Source organism: Mustela putorius, unplaced genomic scaffold, assembly GCF_011764305.1.
Source record: "Mustela putorius furo isolate JIRA1106 unplaced genomic scaffold, ASM1176430v1.1 tig00000129_pilon_pilon_pilon, whole genome shotgun sequence".
NCBI lineage: Eukaryota > Metazoa > Chordata > Mammalia > Carnivora > Mustelidae > Mustela > Mustela putorius.
Window position 1 is genome coordinate 37,556,056 of NW_025421290.1, and position 26,523 is coordinate 37,582,578.

The 26,523-nt window shown below is 42.7% G+C and overlaps 1 protein-coding gene across 19 annotated transcripts in view; it reads right to left on the reverse strand.

Annotated features, from left to right (window-relative positions):
• The window catches only part of TTLL5 (tubulin tyrosine ligase like 5), a 284,568-nt gene that overhangs the window by 34,032 nt on the left and 224,013 nt on the right, over positions 1 to 26,523 (reverse strand). For 9 of the 19 annotated variants that reach the window (XR_006604351.1, XR_006604357.1, XR_006604352.1 and 6 more), the window contains one exon: positions 14,475 to 14,557. Coding sequence is in view for 14 of the 19 variants with exons in the window: in XM_013058395.2 (XP_012913849.2) it covers positions 14,475 to 14,557 (83 nt within the window). In the remaining 5 variants the exon portion in view is untranslated. Of the gene's footprint in view, positions 1 to 4,877; positions 5,214 to 10,324; positions 10,448 to 14,474; positions 14,558 to 26,523 lie in introns of those variants that run through there. The other 10 variants (XM_013058385.2, XM_045072083.1, XM_045072071.1 and 7 more) reach the window with 2 other exon arrangements.

The window sequence follows — 26,523 nt, forward strand, 5'->3', positions numbered from 1 at the left end:
TTTAATTGCATTTACAATTATATCAAAGAGAATAAAATATCTAGAATAAATTTAACCAAGGAGGTGAAAGAGTTATACACTGAACACTATAAGACATTGATGAAAGAAAATGAAGAAGACATAAATAAATGGAAAATAATCCATGCTCATGGATTGGAAGAATTAATACTGTTAAGATGTCAATACTACACAAGGCAATCTACAGATTCAGTATAATCTTTATCAAAATTCCAATGGCATTTTTCACAGAAATAAAACAAACAATCCTAAAATTTGTATGGAACCACAAGAGACCCCAAAGAGCCAATGCTATCTTGACAAAGAACCAAGCTGGAGGAACTATGCTTCCTGATTTCAAATCATATTACAGAGCTTATTGTAATCAAAACAGTATGACATCTTGTATTGGCATAAAAGCAGACATACTGACCAACAGAACAGAAGAAAGAACTCAAACAAACCCAGGCAAATGTGGTCAAGTAGTCTAGGACAAAGGAGCCAAGAATATACAATGGGGAAAGGACAGTCTCCAATAAATGGTGTTGGAAAAACTGGACAGCTACATATAAAAGAATGAAATTGGATCTCTATCTCCACCAGACACAAAAATTAACTCAAAAATGGATTAAAGACTTTAAAGTAAGACCTAAAACCAAAAAACTCCTAGAAGAAAACATAGGTGGTAAGTTCCTTAACATGGGTCTTGGTGATTGATTTTTTTTGGATTTGACATCAAAGAAAAGGCAACAAAAGCAAAAATAAACACGTGTGACTGCATCAAACCCAAAAGCTTTTGTACAGTAAAGAGAACAATAAAATGAAAAGGCAACCTGCCAAATGGGAGAAAATATTTGTAAATTATATATCTGATATAGGGTTAATATCCAAAATATATAAAGTACTCATATAACTCAGTAATAAAAACAATCTAATTAAAAATGGCAGAAGACGGGCACCTGAGTGGCTCAGTCAAGCATCTGACTCTTGATCTCAGCTTAGCTCTTGATCTCAGGGTCATGAGTTCAAGCCCCGCACTGGGCTCCACACTGGACATGGAGCCTACTTAAAACAAAAATGGCAGAAGAACCCAACAGACATTTTTCCAAAGAGGACATACAAATGGCCAACAAGTAGAGGTAAAGGTGCTCAACATTTCTAATCATCAGGGAAATACAATTAAAATCACATGGGGATATCACCTCGTACCTGTTAGAATGGCTAGTATCAAAAAGACAAGAAATAACAAGTGTTGCTCTGTTGGCGGAGATGTAGACTGGTATGGTCACTATGCAAAACACTACGAAGGTTCCTCAAAATATTAAAAATATAACTTTCATATGCTCCAGCATTCCACTTCTGAGTATTCTGGGCAAAGAAAACAAAACCACTAATTCACTGCATGTTGACCCTCTGTTTGTTGCATTGTTTACAAGAGCCAAAATGTAGAAACAATCTAAGTGTCCGTTAGTGGAATGAACGAATAAAGAAAATGTTATATATATACACAATAGAGTATTATCCAGCCATAAAAAAGAATGAAATCTTCTCATTTGTGTCAACATGGACAGACTGTGAGGGCATTATGCTAAGGTAAAATAATTCAGACAGAAAAAGGCATATATCATATGATCTCCCTTACACGTGGGATCTAAGAAAACAAACAAACAAACAAACAAACAAACCCAAACAAGCTCATAGATACAGAGAACAGGTTTGCAGTCGCCAGACATGGGGACAGGGGAAAAATGACCAGCTTAACCACTTTTAAGGGAAGAGTTCATGGCATGAGGTACATTCACGCTATGCAATCATCAGCGCCATCTATCTGCAGAACTTTTTTCATCTTAAAAAACTGAAATTCTGGGGGCACCTGGGTGGCTCAGTTGGTTAAGTGTCTGACTTGATCTCAGCTCAGGTCTTGATCTCAGGGTCCTGAATTCAAGCCCCACATGGAGCTTACTTAAAGACAAAACAACAACAACAACCAAAACTAAAACTCTGTATCCATTGAAAAATAACCCCCAATTCTCCCATCTGGTCAGATCTGGAACAACCCTTTTGCTTTCTGCCTCTGAATCTGACTGCTCTAACTATCTCAAATAAGTAGAGTTATATACTATTTGTCTTCTTGTGATTGGCTCATTTCAGTTACCATAAATCCTCTCGATTCGTCCATGATGTAATGTGTATCAGAATTTTCTTTCTTTTTAAAGGCTGAATACTATTGCATTGTATGTACATACCACATCTTGTCTATCCATTTGTCCATTGATGGACACGTGGGTTGCTTCCACCTTTAGGCTACTGTGAATAAAGCTGCTATGGACATGAGTGTAAAAACATCTATTCAAGACTCTGCTCCCAGTTTTTATGGTTATATATCTAGAAGAGGAATTTCTGAATTATATGGTAATTCTATTTTTTTAAGTTTTTAGAAAACGCCATATGATGGCACTGAACTTGAAGCAAGACTAGGTAGGGAAGGTAGGAGGTAAGGGTTGAAAGGACTTTTGTTTTGGAGAGCACAGTATGCTAAAAGTAAATCAGAACACACGACTCCAGAAGCATAAGGGTACATCTTACATTACACAGAACACTAGGTGGATTTCTACAACTCGAGTATGGTGTCCAGTGTCAGGTAGCAGACAACTTAGGAGAATCCTAAAAAGTTCATGAAGAAATCAAAAAAGAATTAAAAAAAAATCTGAGTATCCAAAAACAAAACCTAATCTGTGTTATAAGGTCAAAGAGCTCCCTCTGATCAGCTGGTGTAGAGGCACAAAAGCTGACGGAGGATGTTTTCCAAATAAACTAGACCTCATTTTGACTTTGTTCCCTTAAAGTGAACTGAATTATACTGAATTCTGCTTTGTAACACATAAGTTTATTATTTTTTTAAAATTTTTTAAAAAAAGATTTATTTATTTGTTAGAGAGAGAGAGAGCAAGAGAGAGCGTGCGCACAAGTAGGCAGAGTGGCAGGCAGAGGCAGAGAAAGAAGCAGGCTCCCCTTTGAGAAAGGAGCCCGATGTGGAACTCGATCCCAAGACCTCGGGATCATGACCTGAGCCAAAGGCAGCCCTTAACTGACTGAGCCACCCATGTGTCCCAACAAGGAAGTTTATAGTTAAGTTTCTGAATGGGTATAAGAAGTTGTAATCAGAAGGACAGTGACCAGTCATTCTCTGATGTCGAGGAAGTAGTTTTATAATATTGATACGCTTGAAATACTGTACTAGGTAATTTATAAGGAAGGTTATTCTGAGTTTTAAGATTGTTTAATAATAAAATACATTATTTATGAAATCTTTAAGGTTAAAGCATTTTAATTTGAGGTTAAGCATTTTATTTGAAGCCAGGAGAACAGGGGGAGTAGATTATTTTTCAGGAAAATTTTATGTGTTTTATGTATTCTTTTCTTTAGGGCTGATATTACAAGTAATGAAGCATTTTGGGTGTTCTTATGGATTCCACAAACATACAGAATGTAATCCTGCTGTCATAGAATTTATGGTCTTACTGGAGACAATTTACCCAGGGAGAAAGTAGGATAAAAGAATGACAAAAATATAATGAGGTGCCAAACTTTGTGACATAAATTGTAAATGCTCTAGGGACTTAAAAACTGTAAAGTTAAAATCTAATTATATGAATATAGCGTACTAGACAAGACCAAAACCTAACTAGACCTTTAGAGGATAAGAAGGATTTGTATATGGGGACAGGGGTTCCAGGTGTTAGGAGAAATATGAAAACTCACTCATTCATCCATTTAATCAGTCTTTTACATCCCTATTATGGCCTGGACATTGTGCTAGGCCCTAGGGTTTCAGAATTAAGTGAGAGCTCCTCCTTGCCTTCAAGGGGATTATGGCCCTGGTGGCGGGGGAATGGTCAAGGAATCCAGAAAGTACTAGAGTGTTGTAAATGCCCCAGCAGATAGCTGTAAGTACAGTAAAAAAGCACCTAAATCATACTGGGGGTGGGAATGGGCTAGGGTTGGAAAGGACAAATAGGAATCAGCCCGACTAGGGGGAAGCAGGCATGAGGTGCCTAGGGACAAAATAAAGGGACAGAGAGCAAACATGCTGTGACAGGTCAGACGGTGCCTGGCTCCAGTTTCCAGAAGACGTTTCCTCTGCCACCTGCTTTCCAGAGCACATCGGCGCCATCTTCAACGAGCCATGTAGAAGACTAGGCCTCTGCACCTTTGCCTAAGAGCACAATTAGCTCTCACCGAGCCATCACCCGAGAGAAGGTATAGGATATGTAGGATTATCTAAGACACATGCAATCCATCCACCCCTCCACAGAACCACTATCTCATTGGATTATATTGGACCACAAAGCGACTTGGACTGTAATAGTTCACAAAATCGTCTTCACTGACTTGAACTGCCATGTTTAGCCTCAGTGTAGCTCACACCGAGAAGCAGTCCCGTGAAACACACCGCTGTGCTGTGAGGGCACCATTACTTTGTTCAGTGTCCTCGTTTTAAAGCATGTGAAATACTTCTTTTAGGATAAGATCTAGGAAGGGGCATCGGGGTGGCTCCGTGGGTTAAATGTCTGTCTTCAGCTCAGCTCATGATCTCCGGGTCCTGGGAGGGAGTTCCACATCTGGATTCCAGCTCAGTGGGGAGTCTGCTTCTCTCTCTCTCTCCCCCCCCCCCACCACTCATATCCTCCCCTTGTTTATTCTCTCTCTCTCAAACTCTCTCAAATAAATAAATAAAATAAAATAAAAAAGCAGCTAGGAAAAAGTTTAATAATTTTCCTCCAGAGTATGGCTTCCTTTTTGAAAATGAGAACTATAGACCTTGATGTATCAGGTTTCTCTTTTTGTCTGACCTGTTAGAGAAGACTCAGAACCAAATCTAACCTTGATTATCATAATTTTATTTGGTCTTATATTTGAAAAATGTGAACCATCTTGACCTTTGGCCTTGGTTTTCCCTTTATATTTTGTTATTTTCCTGCAGGTGCTTTTATGTTTTAAGACTTGATGCTAGGGATGAAAAGTCTGTTGCATGCGCCACCTGAAGAAAACGGCCAGAAATGCTGAAGCTGGCAGGTTTGTGTCATGTCTTCACGCTCTCCTGGTCACAGACTGGCCCTGGTCTGCAGGCAGCAGCCGCCCCCTTTAGCTCTGTACACCAGCGGCACTTTGTTGGGTGAATGAATGCCCGGTTTTTGAATTCTGTCCTTTGATAGCTGCACACGGAGAGAGAAACAACCACATTGAGAGAGGCAGAGTCCTGAGGAAGGCAGAGGTGCTACCCAGAAGGGTGGAGGCCAGCTGTCCTGCCTCACAGGACATGCTGTTGAGCCACTGATTAGCCATTGCTAACTGTCCCAAATAAGTGGTAGGTTTTTATGAGGTCTGGCCCCCGAGGCTGTTCCCTATGCTGATGTACACGAACTTTCCTTAACAGAGGTAAACTGAGGTGGTCTCTCTTTTATTAATCAAAAGGCTACAGAGACAACTCGACTTCTCCGCATAGAAGAGGAGGGTAAGAATATGTGCGTACACACAACCGCAATTTATCTTGGAGAACAGCAGCAGGGATGGCCGAATACAAGGCCCGCGAGGAGTCCTATTTCTAAAGAAGAGCTGTGTTTTCAAGATGCCGTGTTCCAAAACCCAAGTAACGGCAAGCAATTTATTACCCAGTATTATTTTGCAGTTCAGCCATAAGAAATTATAAAAAAAAAAAACAACAACCAAAAAACCAAAACACTTGTTAAATTCTAAAACATCTTCATTTGGGTTCATCCCACGAACAAACATGTCTTAATCTCCCTGGCAAGCAGAGGAGAGGTGGCTGGGAGGAGGAGAAACACCACCGTCACCTTTTGGTCCAATCGAATGTAAAAAGGAGGGATTTCTTTCTTTCTTTGTTTCTTTTTTCACCTGATAACCATGAACAAAGAAGTAACATTAAAATCCCAACTTCTAACCAGTTGACCTTTCCATTCACTTCACTGTCTTACAACCAGGTTCCCAGGTGACATCCTCCTTTTGTACTGGGCATACATGCTGTGTGTTACCCATACGGCTAAGGGGACAGGCCGCACATTCAAGCTGTCCCTCTCGGGTGGCAGGTAACTACTTTTTTTTGGTTTTGGGTTTTTTTTTTTTTTAAAGATTTTTTATTTATTTATGACAGAAAGAGATAGCAAGAGAGGGGCCACAAATACAGGGGAGCTGGGGAGGGGGAAGCAGGCTCCCCGCTGAGTAGGGAGTCCTATATGGGACTCAATCCCAGGGCGCCGGGATCATGACCTGAGCCAAAGGCCAACGCTTAATGACTGAGCCTCCCAGGTGCTCCTGGCAGGTAACTACTTAACCTGGCCTTAGGTTTCAACAGAAGAAGGCTCCTGATACCTACAGGCGTCCTGAATGGAAATGCTGGCATGTTTGAAAGAGGAGTACACAAAGAAGTATAAGAGACTATTGTTTTATGTTTCCTAGCGATGCTCTTCGTTCTGAGGACAAGAGAGGCCCAGTCTTTTCCTTTATAATTTGAAAGAATAAATGTCAATGGCAATCAATGCCAATGGAGAAATAGACTTCAAGCCACCATTCTCCACACCCTACAGTTACCCACCCACACACTCTGGGGCCCAGTAAATTCTACAGATCAGGCAAGCAGAGATGTAAATATTTCCATGTACAAAACTTGCTTTTTCCAAAGACAGGCATGGCCTAGCATGCCATTTTCTTTCTTTAGAACTTTGAGGAGCAATTATGACCCGAGGTTATACGGATGGTAAAGCAAAGGTATGTGCCTATAACAAGCATTTCTTTGAAACCAGCAGCAAGATGTGTGGGTTCCACACATCCAGAGTATAGACTGATAACTTGTAGTGATAAGTATAAAAGCTCACAAAGTAAGGCAATGCTATGCTGGTTACCTGCCCAGTTCAGGAATACAAGAATAAACAGGATCCATTTCCCCCCAAAGTGAATGGATATCACACAGGACAACACAAACCCGCTAGGAGCTGGGGTGGTAGGCACACGTCTAACCACCCAGGGTGCCAAGCAATTTTTTTTTTTTCCAGTGGGTGTGTGTGCTTCTGTAACATAAATGTAATTTGAGAAAGGGGCCACTGCACTTTCCACGTCTCTTTATAACAAAGTAGTAATTGTTAACAATGGAAGAATCATCACTCCTCTCTTGGGAGTTTGCCAGCTCAGCAAGAGACAATATCAATTTTCTGATGTTATCTCTCTCCGTGGTCCACTTCTTAATCCATTTCAGAAATCAGAGTTCCCTCCTTTTCTTTAAGGCAAATGAACCCCCTTTTGGGTGGGATCTTAGAGGTATCCCCCTACTTCCTCTAAACTGAAAGCCAAGCTGTCTCCTCCCCCCACTTCCAACCAGGTTGCTCTGCTAGGCTTGAGTTTTGTTTCTGAACGTAGAAAGTTACTAAATGAAAAGAAAGAGGCCTCGGGACAGGAAAGCATGAAATTTCAATGGCTGACAGCCAGGCGATTTGGCCACGTAAAGGGATTCACATCCTTCTTGTGTGGCTGCAGCCAGGTTGCGGCTAGCACCACACACACTGTGAAAACATCACTTGTAGAATACAGCCTAGAATGAAGTGAGTGCTGTGGCCAGTTGCTTAGAACTTGGTGATATAAACCTAATTGATTCAGATGTTTCCCTGTGTTCCCTGCTAGACATATTAAAGACAGTCTCTCCATTGCTGTGTATTCTAAGAATGTACAAGTTGAGTGTGGTATGGTCCAGTCAGTGTGGCTATGGAGGCCATGAGAACAAGGCCTGGCAGGAAGTTGATTGTACTTAGGGTCCCAGAGAGAGGGTCCCTACGTGCCTCACAGGGGAAAACACTGGTGTGGTCCAGAGATGGAAGACAGGAGTGAGGAGAAAGTCTAGGCCAGAGCCTTATTTGGGATTTCCCTGGAAAAGGCAAGGCAGGACAGAGTAAACGGCTTCCAACTGGTTGTTTTAGTAATTCTGGTGGCCTCTGGGCTACAGCGGTGCTCTCCAGCTGCCTGGAAGCTGGCCCTGGAGTGATCTGGGGCAAGGGAAATGTGGGTTTTCCATGTGAGAGTTAGATAAGGAGGTGGTTGGGTATATAAACTTGGGATTAGCTGGTTTCTGTCTGAAAGGCATACCCATGGGCAAGCTGATAGGATCTTTCAGAATCAGCTAGCCGTGGGATAGGCAGTCTCCGCCTGGCTCCATAAGGCCCCAAATGCAAAAGCATCAAGAATACAGAAAACACAGTTAACTGGCTCTGTGACGAAGAGATGCCAAACAGATGACACAGAACCTAAGAAGACACAGAATCGCGCATGTATTTACATATGGCCCTTGCCTGAGACAACAAAGTGGGCGACTTCGAGAATCTCAGTCCCCGGTATCCTTCAGTGTGGCTCCTCATTCTTCGATAAGGACAACTGACATTTTCTCAGTCTTCGATAACAAGCTATGCAAACACACTTCAATCTTCTCATCTCCTTCCTGCCTCCCTAAACCCATACAGGAAGGGGTTCTAGCACTAGCTCGTGATGACATTCCTTTGTGACTGCGGTTGAACGGATGTCTGCCAAGCAGATCTGCCTACACCCCATTCACAACAAAGAGAAAGCAAGCATCCAGGTGGACTCTGGGTTCTCCCTGCTTCACTTTGTAAACTACCTGTTTCTCTTATTTGGCCTGGCAGGTGGCAATGGGCTGCCTCTGGGGCTTCCCAGCAGTTCTGCTGCACTATGGGAGGCCGGTCCTTCAGTGGCACTCTGACCCACTCTGTTTTCTGAGTCCATACACACTCAGCACGAGGTCTCACCACCGCAGCTCATCACAAAGTACAGCATCACCCACCCCTAGCTTGTGCGCAGCTCAGTTCCGCAGGGCTGCTTGCAATAGACTGACATGTGGAGAGATGGGCTCTTTCCCAAGGCTTCTCTGCGGATGATCTTATTTTGCCATGCAATGTTCTGGGTGGATTGTAAGAGATACTAATGAAATAGGTTCAAGGAAAGCGATATTACAACTGTGGCAGGTCCAAGTCTCTCAGTCCTGGAAACTGATGGACATTAGTACTTCTTGGCAGGCCAGTGGTTTAGTTTGGAGCTTGGTGTCACTTTCATTATTTTGGCTGCCAGTCTCCTCAAGGAAATATGGACCTTCTCGCTTTAGTTTTCTATATTTTGTTAGTTGTTCATCCCTGGATAGGCTGCTTCATATCAGAATTAAAGGATCATTGGCAAAGTATTACCAAGACAACTCTGGTTGTTTTCGGTTTCATTGGTACATTTTGGTAGATGACCAAGCCATGGATTTGGTGTTCCTTTCTCTCTTCTCATTCCTTTTTGGAAAGAGTTTAGATGGGCTGGGGAAAGATATTTGAAGCTTTCTGATCCAATGTAAATGAATCCTGTGGTGGGTAAATAATTTTCCTCCCTCCTTTGCTCTCCTGGGGTATTTTGATGAATAATTCTTCTCAAATAAGTCTTTAAGTATTCCCCTAGAGGTAAGAAAGGTATTAAGCTCCTAGCAGTATGCCTTTAATGCTTTAGTGTGTACGGTAGAGCAAAGAGGAAAGGAATCATCACAACCTTGTGGTTTCATAGAATTTTCTGAAAGTTTTGAAGGCCACGGGCTGGGAACAAAACACTGTGGGGCCGTGCTAGTGGTGTGAGTACAGCCTCACGAGCTCAAAGTCAGGCCATCCCTTTAATGTTGGGAGATTTTTATGGACGGGGTTTACAGTTTGTTTTGCTGCCAATGACAGCATATGCTTATCTTAACTCAGAAAAAAGCGTATTAATCAGCCTCACCAAAAAAACCTTTTTTCAAAGTTGTGTTCCTTCCTGCCTCCCATTACTTGGAAGTCCAGTTCACAAACTACACAACTCTAATCAAACAACCTTCTTTAATAATAAATATCTTTAACAATATTCATTCTCTTTAGAGGCTATTGCAATTTGACCTTCAAATACCATGTTCTCCAGTGTATTCTGTTACTCTTTACCTGTGATAACTCGATTATGGCTTTAGTTTCTTCCTTTGATTGGTTTCATGTCCCCATATTTTTAAACAAAAGCCTCCATAATAGTAAGGAAATTTCTTACTGCCACAGCGCCACCTACTGGTCGGCCAGTGCAGAAGCATGCTAGCAGTAGCTTAACTTTGACTCACAGTCCATCTGAGTTCTGGTTTTATAAAATCAAAATTTCTTTGTCATTCTAAGAAACTGTCACTTCTCTTGATAGCTATTAAGCCTCTTGCTGTGATATAAAGTCAGCAAGTTATCATAAAAAAATATGCTCTTATTCTTACTGTTACCTTAAATTGGCCCTGACTTCACCGACTTTGATTTTCTCTGTCCTATAACTGTAGCAAGGGCTCCAGATTGTGTGGGCAAGGGTTTGGATCTGGCGAAAATAACTTGGGGAGCTTCCAAAGATCCTGAAAAATGTAAAAAAAATCCCTACTTAACACTTTATTTGATCTTGGTGAAAGGACAAGAGGTCAAATCTAAAACTAGTCTTAGGACAGGACGACAACCAGAGAGAAGAATAGCAAGGGACACCAGGCCTGGAAAACTGCCCAGAATATAGCATCAGGTGGCGGGTGACAGAAGGACCAAAGAAGGAAAGAGAGGGTTGAGAAATACATCGGACATAAAGAACGGAGAAAATAAACAGCTATGTGTATTGCAAGAAAACAAACAAAACCAAATCTAGGTTTTAGGGGATCACTGCCCAGATGCTGACATTGAGTTTCTTGCCAAACACCAAATCTGTGCCCCTTGTTTTCTAACACTGTTAGAGTGGGTGATCAACCCAAATTCTTACCCCTCTGGCTCCAGGGAGAAAAGAACATTCTGGGAACAATAAAGGATATAAGCCGCTAGGGCAAGCATCTCAAGAGGTTTATTTATTTTCATTGTTAATCTACTATACTTCAGATCCATCCAGGATCCATGACAACTATATAACGCTTGGTGAAAGGCATAAGAATCTAATAATAAAAATAGGTCATTCCGCTGAGAACTGCTGGGCAAATGATTTTGTTTCTAAAGTTAAAGTGACTTCTAGATCCTTAGAGTTTAGGCTCCACTGGGTTTACTCTGTTATAATAAGTCCCTTTCTCTTGTCTTACGGGGAGATGGTGAAGTGGGCAGCCAGAGTCACACTGATGTCCTGCTGCCCCACCCCCATGCAAAGAAAGAGGATATAGCTAAACTGTGTTTTACCAAGGCCCCAAATTACCAACACTTAACAAGGACATTGTTTCTCACTTCTTATAAATGAAATCTAACACTGGTGTTCAAAAGGCAGTAAGAATCCCTCTACCAACTACAGACCCGTAAGAGCTTTAAACAACAATAACAAATCGGGGTGGGGGGCGGGCAGAGGCTGGGCTCCAGGACAGAAAAGGCGTAGGCAGAAGCTAAGGCCAGGGATGAGGGCAGCTGGGACAGCCTCAGACCCTACAAGAATGGTGGTTTACACTATCAAGCCAGCACGAGAGAAATGCCAGTTATCTAATCTGTGGCTCCCTGCTATTTTAGTTCACCATCTCCACTTCAGAACTCAAGAACGCCACGCTTACAAAGAACGAAGGCCAATGGCTTTGGCTTTGAGCCAAAGGCCCTCACTCTAGCCTTCCTTCTCGAGTTTCCCAATCTGCTGACTCTACACCTTTCCTTCCACAGCAAACTCCGAATGTTTAGCTTGAAGGAGGGAAGTCAAGGAAAAAGTAATGTTCGTGGAGCATTCCAGGCCTTCTGCTAGCAGCCCTCACATCCACTACCTCATTTAATGTTCACAATTAGAAGAACACTGTCACTAGGTCACCTTTAGGGGGAAAGGGTTCTGAGTTGTTTTTCAACAGTGTGCTGGGCTGAACGAGTTATCTTATTCAGGCGCCCGATGAACAAAGTGACACAGCTTTAAGGCCTGGTTGGCTAGACTTGTAGAGGGTCAAGGGGCCAGGAAACAGACTTCTGCTATATTCATGCCGTTGATAATACCATGTTTAACCAGCTGAGTTAACCGGACTAGACAGGGGCTTAAATACCTGTCCGAGTCAGTGTGGTGCTTCCTGTTGGGGCAGAAATGTCCCATCTCTGAGAGACATGTCTACTTTGACTTACTATGGGGGTTGCTCTCCCTTCTTATGGGTTTAAAGAAAAATGTTGCTGATGCCAACCTACCCTCGTTTTTGTAGGACACCCTTCTGAACCCCTAGAAGAACACTTTAAATCTATGTGTCATAGAGAACAACACATGCTTTGTAGTTGAAACCCTAAAGTGCCAGGTAGTTCCTGACTAGCCGCAGAAGTAACTCTAATGGGGTTAGCTGCTGCCATACTGCCAAGGCAAAATATTGATTGGGAAGGATTGAAAATACCATGTTCATCAGTGTTTCTTTAACTGAGGATCAGGAACACCAGGAAAGGCACAGAACGGAAACAAATTGAAGGCACTTTAGGGGTCCAGAGTCATTGGAGACAAAAGCAGTAAAGAGCAGGCAGCCTAAACAAGGTGACAAGAATAATGCACTTGTCTTAAGACAGAAGCAGGGAAAACCAGATATCGGGATCCAGGGAGACACACAACTTCTCTATGCTCTGTGGCTTTATGAGGCTACTGAGTTCATTACGACTGTTACAAAATCCCTAACAGATAACTTCAGTCAGGAAATATGAATTCATGATGAGATGCTGAGCGCACACAGCGAGTTCAAGTCTGCACGTGACACATCAGTTGGACATACAAATGTGGCAGGCACGTTTCTTGCCTCCCCTACGCTTTGCAACCCTCCCCGGGTGCAGCAGTTATCTGGGTAGAGATACTCAGCTGTCTGTGGTGCAAAATTCTCCCGGCCACCCAGTTCCCAGGCCGTAACAGTTCCAGGGGGAAATTTTACTTCCTTAAAAATAACTACCGTATTCTAGCAATTCTTTTTTGGGGGAGGGGAAGAGCAAGTAGATATCCATCAAATATTTCTTGAATTCAGGTTCAAGATTTTCAGTGGAGAGCAAAATCTTTATACTCTTATACTATTACCTGAATGGATGTCGTTATAAAGCTTTTGTCTATATATTTTGTCCTTTAGGTCCATAGGAAGCCCATGACATATATGGAATTATCCCCAGGATACAGTCCAACCAAGTTTCTCGCTGGTCTTATAATCATTTGAATGTCTATTAGGTCCCACACACACCCTCCACACCCCAGCCCTAGACTCCTCGATGGCTGCTTCTTGCACTCGGGACCAAGTTCCCCTACACGGCTCACGAACCGGCCCTGCTATCGCCATGACCTGTTCTCCTGCTGCTCCCCGCCCAAGCTCTTAGTCCCTAGCTACGGTGACACAGGAGGGCTCTCAGGACACCGTGCATGTGCACCCCCCGACCCCGGCCCCCATTTGTGCAGGCCTTATTCTTTCTTCCTGGAACTCTTTCAGCCCCACGCCTCCCCTCTCTTGGGGGACTTATCAGCATGCAACCCTCCGCTTACATGTTTCTTCCTCTAGAAGAAACATGCACTCTAATCCCTAAAGAGCCCAGGCCAAGTCTCTGGGCTTCCAAGACGGCCCTGCTATTTATTAGCTATGAGGTTTGGGATGTGTTTCATAATCTGTGCCTTTATTTCCTCAGCTGTGAAATGGGCAACACAGTTCCTGCTCTATGCCTATTTGGTGAACAAATGAGTTATCATGTGTGAAGCATTCAGAACTGCGTTGAACACACCAGATGTTCAGCCGCTGCTGCCTACGGTTATCCGACACATCCCCAGGCCCTTGAGAACCACCCAGCCTGTACCCACTCCCTGCTGACTCTCCTCTCTCCCTGAGTCTGTAGGGCCCCTGGCCGCAGGGTCTGCCTGGTGCACCCTCTGTGTCCCTCAGTGCCCAGCGTCTTTCTCCATGGGTGGTGCTCAGTAAGAAATATTTGTGGAAGGGAATCCACGTGATTTTCTTTTAGTTTCCTGATTACTTATCAGCATGTTTTTTACAAATTAGTACTCCTAGAAAACTCTCCCTGGGCCGATGCTGCCTGACTTAGGTGGGTCCCTACACTGAGAGGCTTTAAGACCTCAGTAGGTATCTGGCAACGGACCAACAGGCCATCACACTAGTGTGACAGGCCCCCGACCAAAGACAAGGGCTCCAGCGTGTGGCGGAGCCAGCGGGAGCTACTACGGGTGGGGATCCGAGATGAACGGGGAGGAACACCAGTCAGACACAGGCCTTTCTACTAGATGCTGCAAATCCCATTACACTCTCCCGGACCGAGAAACGTCGTCTACCCCGAACTAGTTCTGGAAAACCATTCCATCCTCAAGCGGCCATTTGCAATGCTTCAAAAGCCCGGATGCTCCTTCATTCTTTGAACTGCACGTTTCTTCTGAGGCACAAGTGAGAACACGCCCAGGGTGGCCCCCGCCCCGTCATCCCGGCCTCGATGGCTGTGCCCACTGACCTGTGGGGCCGGTGATGGGTGCAAAGGCCGCAGCGTTCAGGCTGCCCTGGAGTCCATTCAGCTGCCCTTCCGCGGAGGAGCCCCTGAAACACAAGCAGGTCGGTCAGACAGCAGAAGGGAGGGGGAACTCAAATCCCCGCCCTCTGGGGGCTCTGCCTTGTTGTCTTCACTGAAAGGACCTCTAGGACCAACCTCTCCCTTCTTCTGAAACATTGTCTTGCTCCCTCCCCCAGAAGGTAGTTTCCAGAAAACACATGGCTGTGACCATGGCTCTGTCTCCGGTGCCTCACACAGCACCTGGTGCCTAAGAGGCACTCAGCAAATGCGTTTATCGATGAATAAAATGCTGTTCCCAGCACTGATCTGGATAAATCACGAGGTGAGGCATTATTTAAAAAACCAAGTTTCAAGTAGGCCAGTGGTTCTCAACTGAGGTACAAAGGAGGGACAGAGATTGCCCTGATTCCTGCCCTTCCACAAGGGACATTTGGCAGTGTTGACACATTTGGGGGTTTCATAGCTGGGGGGTCTACTGGCCTCTGGTGGGGTGAGCCAGGAATGGAGCTAAGTATTTCCTATGGCACGCTGGAAGGTGTCCGCAAGGCCCAAGATGTCTGCAGCGCTGAGGCTGAGAAGCCATTATACAGAAGCACCTGCCCTCACGGCACCTCACAGGACGCAGGGTACTGCATGCTCTGGGCCCAGATTCCACAGCCACATGTCTTAGAAATTCTGTGACTCGCTTACAGACCATGCCAGGTCTCCCTACTACAGGCTCTCATTGCATTTACAAAATTATAATTATGAGACCGTGTAACTGGTTGCTTTAGTTCTGTCATCCTCGCTAAAAATCTCCACAAAGGGGTGCCTGGGTGGCTCAGTGGGTTAAGCCTCTGCCTTTGGCTCAGGTCATGATCTCAGGGTCCTGGGATCGAGTCCCGCATCGGGCTCTCTGCTCAGCAGGGAGCCTGCTTCCTCCTCTCTCTCTCTGCCTGCCTCTCTGCCTACTTGTGATCTCTCTGTGTCAAATAAATAAATAAAATCTTAAAAAAAAAAAAAAAATCTCCACAAAGACAAGAGATTTTATCCGCCTTACTCACCGTTGTCTCCATAGCTCCCAATACTGCATTTTGCACACATTAGGTATTTATTAAGTATTTTAAAAATAATCTGATCCATTGTCCCATAAATACAAATTACTAGTTAGACCCGTCTACTTTGCCTTCAGTTGATGTGTGCAAATTTTACCTTGGAAGATTCAAATTTTCCTATGCTCAGTTCATTATTTGTTGAGCAGCGTTCAATCCAACCTGTGAAACCCTTCTCCGAGCACTAGTTTTCCATTTGTTCATCCATGCAAAAAATAGTTCTGGAGTACTGTGCTTGGTACTAGTGAGGAGGTAGATATTAGGCAAATACACAAGGTACAAACTATGTGATAACTGCCAGGGAGAAAAAGCACAAGGTGATTTAAGAGGATGAAACAAGGGGATCTGATGCAGATGGTGATGAGAGTGGTCAAGGATGGTCTGAAAAAATCATATTTTAGTCGAGTTGTGAAGTTATGAGAAGTAGGGATTGGCCAAGAGTAGGGAACAGGTAAGAGCTTTCCATGGAGAGGAAACAGCATATATGTATAATGAATCTGAGACAGAGGTTTAGAATGTCCTACGAGCCTTTAAAAACGAACAAGGTGGAGGGGCAGGCAAGTAGTGTCTGCCAAACATCCTTGACAGGAACCACCTGGGATCACTTCTTCATCATCGAGCTTTCCAGGCCCTTCCCTTGGAGATACTGACTCAGTGGGTCTGGGATAAAGCCTGCAAACTGAGGCTTCTCCTAGCTCCACAGGTGTCTGGTTTCTATCTCTAGAGAAGTAAGGGAAACGTTGACTTGCGGGTAAGGGGAAGGTGGCACAAGGGAGACCCTGGCGGATGCTCAGGTGATTAGGTGGTCCCTACGCCCTCAACAGAGACACATCCCTCGAGAGCACACCCCAGCAGTGAGGCGAGGATGGCGCTGTCTTGTACCCTTCCCCTCCAAGAAGCTGCGGTCCGGGCCCTGCCCACTCCTTTCCACTCGCCTTTGGAGGACAAGGAACCTGGAGACAAAAAAAAAGGAGAGAAAGGAACAGAGGGCTTCTCCCTTTTCCCATGAGCCTCAGCCTTGGACAGCTACCCCTGAAATGCTTACGCATTTTATTTCAGCCCTTTATGGACCCAAAGAACTACCCAAAGCATCTACAGCTAATATTGGCTCTTCCGGATCCAAGTGAAAAAGGAAAAGTTCTGGAGCCTGGGATGGGTTCTTTCCTCCATAGAAACTAAAAACCATCCAAAGAAATATCACAAACCTTAGGGCCGCTCGACCACATTAGGGGCAGCGAAGTCTAGAAAAGCCACAGGGCTGGTCTCAGGATCACAGAGGAATTAAATAGTGAAAGGGAGAGAGGCAGGCAAAACACTGGAGTCAGTAGAAGAAACAAAAGCGGGGAACAGGGATCTACCGGAGGGATGAGCAGAGCTCTTACGTGTTTACAACTCATGAGTTCAAGGTCCTCAAACTCCTTGTCCTCTCCCCTCTTCTCTAGAATTCTTATCCCGCCCTTCACCTTCATGGACGTCCTCCTGTTCCTCTCCCAACATCTCCTGCGCCTATGACTGTCCCCCTTGTCCCCAGCTTCGGTCACTCTTCCACACTCCTCTCCCCATCCATTTCCGCCACAGGCCTTGGGAGCGACGTCTGATTCTGACTTCGAACACTGCTCATGGTTCTGCTGTTTCTAGCATAGGCTCCCCATTTTCCCAGCGGTGGAGAAATGTGTCCAGCAGCCGTTCAAGAGGAAATTCAGAGTGAGTTTTTTCCATGAAAATGCTGGTACGCAAAATGGTTGGGGTCTGTGTTTTTACTACTTCAGGCACACCAGGGGTAAATAGGCTTTTGTGGTGATGACATCATGTCCCTGGGAAAACACATTTCAGCTTCTGGACAACCCACTCCTAAAGGAGAACTTTTGAACCACAGCTTGTTTATGATGTATGTTAATCTGTATGTTAATTTGTACTTGCTGGCCTCCTTCTGCAATAATTCTTTGCTGCTTTCCTGGGAGCACCTGTGTTTTGGGAAATAGTTACACAGGAAGGTATGTACGTGTTCCCTTGCTTGTCTAAGTCAGTCACTGCTTTGACGTCAAGACACCTCAGAGGGTTGTTAAGGATTAAATGAGATGGTGAATCTTAGTGCAGTGTCTGGCATTATATTAATGGCTAAATAAACATTAACTTTTATTAGTATTGGTATTTTTACTTAGAAATACCAACCATCTTTGCATACGCCATAAGCCTATCTATCCATTGAAATACTAAGTCGGGGGACTCGGTGACTCTGATTCAGTATGGAATAGGACTGTGAAACAAACTACAGAAGAAGGACCACAACATATTCAGAATTTAGACATTAACAGTAATTTGCTATTAAAGTCAGAAGGTAGTTAAGTGGCAATCCACCAGGCAGAAATCGCATGGTCAAAATAACTCTTCAACTCCCTGAAGAGAGGTCTATTGGAGATTGACAAATGACCTCTCAATAAATCCAATATACACGTATTTTCAGCATCAGAACGAACCACCGTTTCTTCACCTGTGTGAAGTGGCTGGCCTGTCATCTAACATGGATTTCTGCATAAAAAGAGCACACAGCACGGGGGAGGCTCGTCCTACCTGAGAGGCTGGTAGGGAAGGAGATGCATGGGCAGGAAGGATACATCTCCCGTCCAGCCCATCCCAACCCATCCCAAGAGGAACGTCGAATGGAGTCAGCTGCTACTGAAATTGCACATTCTCTTACTCTCTGGAGAGCTGAATGTGCGAAGTTACATGTGTGTCTGGTGCAGTCCCATTACCTGTTGCTGACCATAGTACATAAGGAATATGAAGAGTTGGTTAGAAGATGAACTCAGAAAAGTGACTTCTAAAAGTTTCAAGAATTCTGCAGAGAGGAAAACCGAAAAGATGGGACAAGAGAAGTGCCATTAATTTTATACTACACCAAAGTCAGTTTAAACCAAGAAGAGTACTACATGGGACTACGTAGACCCACAGCCTTTCTTAATTGCACTTCTTGGAAGTGGGGCAGGTTCCAGGAGATGGAGGAGCCCAAGATACAGCCCAATGTCAGGAGTTTGAGACTTCCTACAGTCTCAGCTGTGGTGCTGGGCTTAGTTCAGACCTGTCTCCAAAGGACAAACTGTGTAATTATCAAAAGCCACTGAAGGAAGGGCAGGCTTCCCGGGGAACTGAGCACCTTCAGTGCGGACATGACACATGGCCATGCATACATGATAGCGCGATGGCAGCAGTGAAGAAGTCTAACTAGAAAAATTCCATTAATAATGACAGGCTCTTTTCAACTAAGGCAGGACCTTCCCTTGGGATAGATTCAGGGCCAGTAACTGAAGAGTTTCTTTAGGTATTAAGTGTGCACTTTCTAACCCAGAATTCAATTTACTGGCTTCACTCTGCCTACTCCTTTGATCTCTTGCATTTTCCTGAAGTCTAAGAAAAGGCTTGACTCTGAGGAGGGGAGAACAGCCTCTCAGCCTTTCCAAGAAACTGTTTCAGTAATGCATTACAAATAAACAATATCTTCATAAGCAGAAATATTGTCTACATTTATTATTGAAAGATTTCTTCTAGTTCTAGTCTCTACTTCGGGTATACATGCGGATCAGACAGCTGGCTAGGAATTCCACTGGCGTCAGGAGCACACGATCCAGCCGGCCTATGAGACGGATCATCACCAGTCAGGGAGGGTTCTAATAAGCAAAATCCCTCCTATCCATTTTGCTGGTAAGGCTTCTGACGTGCTTTTTCATGATCTTTATTTCCTTTATTTGTGGTTTCCTCTATTCCTTTTTTCCCTCCTCCCATTATTTTGATCAGTGGAAACTTTACTGAAAGTGATATCCTTTCTTTAAGATCTGTTTTGTTCATTACTTCACAAGATTGACTGTGGTTTGGTGCTATATTGTTGCTCTTCGAGTTCTTTTCAAGACTTTCCACATCTCTAACACAGAGGTACTAGTTTTCTGTTCCAATGGTTTCGTAAAAGTTTATCTTGGATCCATGCCACCACATCAGGGATGACCTTTCTACAGAAGTTGGGACCCACAAAAGAAAAATGCTCAGGATTTCGCAGGAAGAGGAGAGCTAGAGATGCTGGCCTTGCCGGGGATGTGGCTGACAGGAGGGGTAGCATTTGAGAATGTCCTGAAAAGAAACCCCAAACTTGATCATTTTTAAAAATATTGGTGAAACCAACCTCTTTCAATTCCCAAAGGAGAGAAGAAATCTCAAGGTACAAGTTAGATTAAAGAACTAAATTCCAAAAGGAACACGTACTGATTTTTCTTAGCAAACATTTACTCACAGATGAATCCTCTCGAGTTTCTCACCACCTACACGTGCACAGGTGTCTCTGTGCTTCTTCCTTTTATCCATCAGGCCAGGGATTATGTATGCGTTGCCCAAACAGAAGCTAATATGCTAATCCTTAACAAGTAACAATGAGAACATTATTAATTTGCGTTCTGGTTCCAAAACCAATTCAGGAAACACATCGCGAAGTCAACTTCTGTGTAGTGCGCACACGACGCCATTTTCTAACTTCACTACACGTGGGGGGCCTGGATGGCTCAGTGGGTTAAAGCCTCTGCCTTCTGCTCAGGTCATGATCCCAGTGTCCTGGGATTGAGCCCCGCATTGGGCTCTCTGCTCGGCGGGGAGCCTGCTTCCTCCTCTCTCTCTCTCTCTGCCTACTTGTGATCTCTGTAAAATAAATAAATAAAATCTTAAAAAAAAATACACTACACGTTATCTAAGCCATAATCCATTATCTTTGCTGCTATATTCCTTTTTATTCCTAATATTCTCTCTGTGGTTCTTCTTCTTCTTCTTTTTTTTTTTTTAATTTACTGGATTAGTCTCTCCAGAGGTGAGCCCCTCTATGGTTTATTGTCAGTTTCATTCATCCCTTCACCAAATACTGAATGAGCATCTACCATGTGCCAGACATTGTTCTCTCCTGTTCTCCCATGTGCCAGGCTGTTGTAGGGGATTTCTGTATTTTATTATTTTATTTTGATTTTGATTAATTTACTGTTATTCCTTTTATAGTTTTTCAAGTTAAATGATTATCTCATTTATTTTCAACCCTTGTCTTTTTTATTTTATTATTTATTTATTTGACAGACAGAGATCACAAGTAGGCAGAGAGACAGGCAGAGAGAGAGGAAAGGAAGCAGGCTCCCTGCGGACAGAGAGGCTGCCTGCCTCCCCCCCTACTTGAGATCTCTGTCAAATAAATAAATAAAATCTTAAAAAAAAAAGTGCAAACAGTTTGATATGGGTTTTTTGGAAATGTGTGGAGCCTTCACTTGTGATAGCATATGTTGAAATTTTGTAAACATATACTTGAAGAAAAGATATATTCTTCCTTTTGGTTGCAGGAGTCTATACATAGCTATTAATATTTTTCAGGTTATGAGTTCTGACTCATAAGCGGGTTGTAAAATCAATTTAGGGGACCCTACAGTATTTGTAAAATAATAGGAAATATTATTTTGTGAAGCTTTATTTCACATACATAATATAGACATTTTTACTAGGTTGCATATAAAGTTTAATTTTTTTATTATAAATGGTGGTCAGAAAAAGATGAAAAGCCACTGTTACTCTGCATTTCAGATATTGAATATCCTCGGAAATTTATTTGAGGGACCAATCAGTTACCAATAGTAGTAGATTCAAATAAATTACCCACTACAATCGATAATTTTTCAATTTTTCCTTACACTGTTGCCAGCATTTGATTTATATATTTTAAATTTATGATGTTAACTGCATACCAGTTCTTTTCTTTATTCCTATTAGTGATTTTTGCTTAATTCTGTTTTATCTATTGCTATACTCATGTTCCTTCTAATTACTATATGGCTTACCTTCTTCTCACCCTCTGCACTGTGTGATTTTACTTTAGGTATTTCTCTTGCAAGCCGGCTATAACTGAACATGTTTAAAAATGCAATTTCATAATCTAACCTTTCAATAGAAGAGTATAATCCTGTTAATACTTACTGTGACTACTCATATAATTGGATTTATCTCTACTATTTTAGTTTTTATTTTCCACTTATCACCTTTTTTCTTCGCTTTTTTATTTTCTTTTCCTGCCTTCCACTGGATTCAAAGTTTCTCCATTCTCTCCTCAGTCCCTCTGTTGTTTTAAAAGCTACAGATTGTGGGGCGCCTGGGTGGCTCAGTGGGTTAAGCCTCTGCCTTCGGCTCAGGTCATGATCTCAGGGTCCTGGGATGGAGCCCTGCACTGGATTCTCTGTTCAGCGGAGAGCCTGCTTCCCCCCGCCTCTCTACCTGCCTCTCTGCCTACTTGTGATCTCTCTGTCAAATAAATAACTAAAATCTTAAAAAAAAATGCTACAGATTGTATGTCAATTATTTAGCTGTTTTTTTCTAAGTGTAAAATTTAGCTTTTTTTCTACCTTTTTTCCTTCAATAGTTCTGTCTTGCCCTTAGAACTGTTATTATTTTCACTATCCACTGAATCCCCTTGTCCCTTAATCTTGTCTTTGTCTTAAACATATTTTAGTTTTTCAAAACACCAATGATGTGTATAGTCATTAACATTTATTATCATTTAATAAAAGTTTTGCATGTCACTGCCTTCATGTTATCCCCCACTCTGTGTTCACTTTTATCCTATCCAGTCCTCACCCAGTCTTTCAGTGAAGGTCATAGGTGGTACATCATCTTAGACTTTGAATATCTCAAATTGCCTGTGTACTTTGGTGGGTTTCTTAAATGACAGTTTAGCTGGGTATAAACTTCTAGACTGAAAGTTACTTTACCCCAACACTCTGAAGCTATTAGCTCTTGTCTTCTACCATCTATTATTGCTTAAAAGGAGAATGCCAGTATTCTGGGTTCCTTTGTGAATTTTCTATCAAACAGTAGGTAAGGCTTCCCTTTATGCTCAGTGTTCTGAAGTTTCACTCTGATGTGTCTAGATGTGCATTTGTTTTGGTACATGGGGTGAATTTTTCAGCTGAGGACATTTACATTTATTTCTTCAATTCCAGAGAAGTCTCAGTTATTATTTATTAAAATGCAACTTGTCTACCTCTCCCTCAGTTCTCCCTTCTGATACTATGATCAGAGTTACATGCCATATTCAAAAGGATAATCCTATCAGGTAGCAGATCTAATATGTCTGGCTGTTTAAAAATATTAATTTCATTCATAAGGAATTCATGTTCCACTTGTTGACTTTGTTGGCAATCTTTCTTAGATTCAGATTTATTCACGTGTTTTGCAATTTTGGTTTGCAGGCTCATTCTGAATAGTAATCATCTCCCCTCTTGTCTCTGTACTTGCCCAGCCCTTCCTGTCTGAAGGTCTAACAGTGGCTTCGGCCCAGCCTTCTTACCCCAGTCAAGAACCAGACTTTATACTGGTATTTCAGTGCCCTTGCCTCGGTCATACTTAGGAATCCAGGTGAATTCTGGGACATGAATAGCTGTACCCTCAGGCTGTGGTCCACACCAGTTTTATCAAGTCTCTGATGAGGAGAGCCCGCTGCATTCCTTAGCTCGGGATTTTTAACCTTGGTACTATTGACATTTTGGACTGGATAATTCTTTTTTGTGGGGAACTGTCTTGTGCTTTGCAGGACGCTTACCAGCAAATTCCTAGACGCTACTCATTAGATTCCAATAGGAACTCCCCACCCCTACTCAACTATGATAACAAAAAAATTACTCCAGACATGGCTAGACATCCTCTGGGGGCAACATCTTCCCCAGCTGAAAAATTACTGTTTTATTTTCAATTAATGAGCTCGGTTTCTTAAGTCTTTCCTCTTGCATAGGGCACTTTCAGGCCCTGACATGCCACTTGAGCTGAACTCTGTCTAGGCTGTCACTACCTGCTTCTAAAGCAGAGCTCAGAAAGCTTGTTGTTTCAACATCATTCACTGATTCTCAGTTATTTCTGTCCATTTGGGGACCAAGGAGATGTTTCCCTTGTTCTGAAGCTCAGTTAGACCCTTCTGTTTTTTTTTTTTTCTTTCTTTATTTCTTTTTTTTTAAATCACTGCTATGTATTTGAAGCAGAGGGAAGGCATTAAGTGTAAACTGTGGAGACAACTTGACTGGAAGTCGGTACGTCCAAATTTAGTCTTTTGTTTTATTTGAAGCTAAGCCCTTGCCTTCAATAGTCATTAGAGTTATTAGTGTTCAGGATCTCAGAATGCATTTGAATTTCCACAGCCTTGTCAGTTAGAGGCAAACCACACTTAGGAATATCAGCATAATAACAACGAAAATGCCATCTTTTTAAATAGGGAACAACAGCAGCAGCAGAAATTATAACTATACCAACACACATGCATTGGACACTGATGTATGTCAGGGAAATACATGGTTTCATTTAACCCTAAGAACCACTCCATGATGTAGGTAGTATTTTACAGATAATGAAACAGAGGCTTAGAGGTAGCCCCAAATAACAGCCAACTGACAAAGGAGCCAGGATTCAAATTTAATTAGAAATCCTGGGCTGTTAACAACTGTGCTCTCCTGCCTCCTGTACACTACTACCCTATGTGGTATAAATAATTACTGATGAGGTCATTGCTATTTGGTGATCCCTGACACATACACCCTGATACACAATACTGCACCATCACCACTTCTGGCACGTCTCCGTCTTCACCACGGCCCCCTCTACCACCACTGCCTGAGAGGTCGTCATGAATAGAAGCCAGCCCAGGGACTGAGGAATATACACTTCTCTCCCCTCTCTTAAAAATAAACTTCCTGGAAACTAGGCTTGTATCTGTGCTGTCCACTGGTCTTATCAGCAATATTTAGAGCAACGCCCAACACAATGGACATTCAAGATATGTGTGATAAAGGGTAAAGACAAGGTATCTATCCTAGAGAATTATGGGGAGAAGAGCACATATAAAAAGGAAAAATCAGACAAGGAGGTAGATGATAGAGTTAGCTGAGGCACTTGGAAAAGCTGGATCAACGTGATAAATTAAAACCTGATCTTGAATAAAACACAGGACTTAGATTCAAGAGGGCAAAGGGTGGGGCGCCTGGGTGGCTCACTTGTTAAGCATCTGCCTTCGGTTCAGGTCATGATCCCAGGGTCCTGGAATCGAGCCCCACAACAGGCTCCCTGCTCGGCTGGAAGCCTGCTTCTCCCTCTCCCATTCCCCCTGCTTGTGTTCCCTGTGTCTCGGTGTCTCTCTCTGTCAAATAAATAAAATCTTTTTTTTTAAATTTATTTTTTTAAAATTTTTTATAAAATATAATGTATTTTTATCCCCAGGGGTACAGGTCTGTGAATCACCAGGTTTACACACTTCCCAGCACTCACCATAGCACATACCCTCCCCAATGTCTATAACCCCACCCCCCTCTCCCTCCCCCCGCCCCCAGCAACCCTCAGTTTGTTTTGTGAGATTAAGAGTCACTTATGGTTTATCTCCCTGCCAATCCCATCTTGTTTCATTCATTCTTCTCCTACCCCCTTAACCCCCATGTTGCATCTCCACTTCCTCATATCAGGGAGATCATATGATAGTTGTCTTTCTCTGACAAATAAATAAAATCTTAAAAAAAAAAAAGAGGGCAAAGGGCACAAAGGAGAGGGGGAAACAACATGAGCATGTGGGAACAATAAATAGAAGCATGGGTGTAGAGCAGACTGTAAAATAGTACAGGGAAGGCTACAGACACACAGAGGACATATTGCTGAAGGCTTTCGTGTCAGAGTGAGGACTCAACTTTATCCTGTAGCCACTTGGAAGTCTCCAAAGATTTTGGAAAAAAAGTTTCAAAGAACTATTTTAGAGATGATATTTTAAATTGCCTCCTAGGCCTACCCATGTACCCTATTTTTTAAAGAACAAATTCAGATAGTTTAAAGATTTCTACCTTGTTCTACTTGGGGGGTTCTACAAAAACCAATCTTGAATAGTTAATATATTTGAAAATATTTGAAAAAAACTTACATCCAGTTTTTTAAATTTAGCAGCATTTAATTATGCAGTATTCTTATAGTTTTTTAGTCTCCCCTATAGCTTTCATTTTTAAATTTTTTTAAATTAAAAATTTTAAACTTAAGATTTTATTTATTTATTTTTTCATAGAGGGACACACAGTGAGAGAGGGAACAAAAGCAGAGTGGGAGAGGGAGCCCAATGTGAGGGTCAATCCCAGGACCCTGAGATCATGATCTGAGCCAAAGGCAGACGTTTAACAACTGAGCCACCCAGGTGCCCCTACTTTCATTTAAAAAAAAAGATTTATTTATTTGACAGAGAGAGAATGGGAGGGAGGGGTAGAGAGAGAGGGAGAGAGAATCCCCAGCACACTTTGTGCGGAGCGTGGGGCCCAACATGGGGTTTTATCTTACAACCCCTGAGATCATTATCTGAGCTCACACAAAGGGCCAGATGCTTAAATAACTGTGCCACCCAGGCACCCCAACCCTGTATCTACTTTAAAAACCTTTTTGTTATTTTTAGTTCTCTTCTTTTTATGGCAGAGCTAAGTTTATTTTCTCTTTCCCTGTTTGCTCTACCCCAAACTAAATAAGGTTCTGAATTTAACTTTTTATTGCTTTTCACTTTATTTATATTCCTTTTCTTATTTCCTTTGACCTGTTTTTCTTAGTTTTGTTTTATTCACCCTTTTCTAACATCAAGAAAGGAATCCTTTAGTTCAGGTATGACAAACATGTGGTGTGCATATTCATTATTCATACTCCCTGTCTGTGGCAGACATTACTAATCTATCAAAGCACTCTTTCTTGCTGGGCTCGGAGAAGTGCTAATAATTCATGTCAACAAGACACTCTAGATAATCAGCTGCCGCCAGTGTATCAGTTGAAGCTAATCTGCCATTTATATCCTGGTTAATTTCTTTTCAATCTTCCTACACTGTAACAATGAAAATAACCAA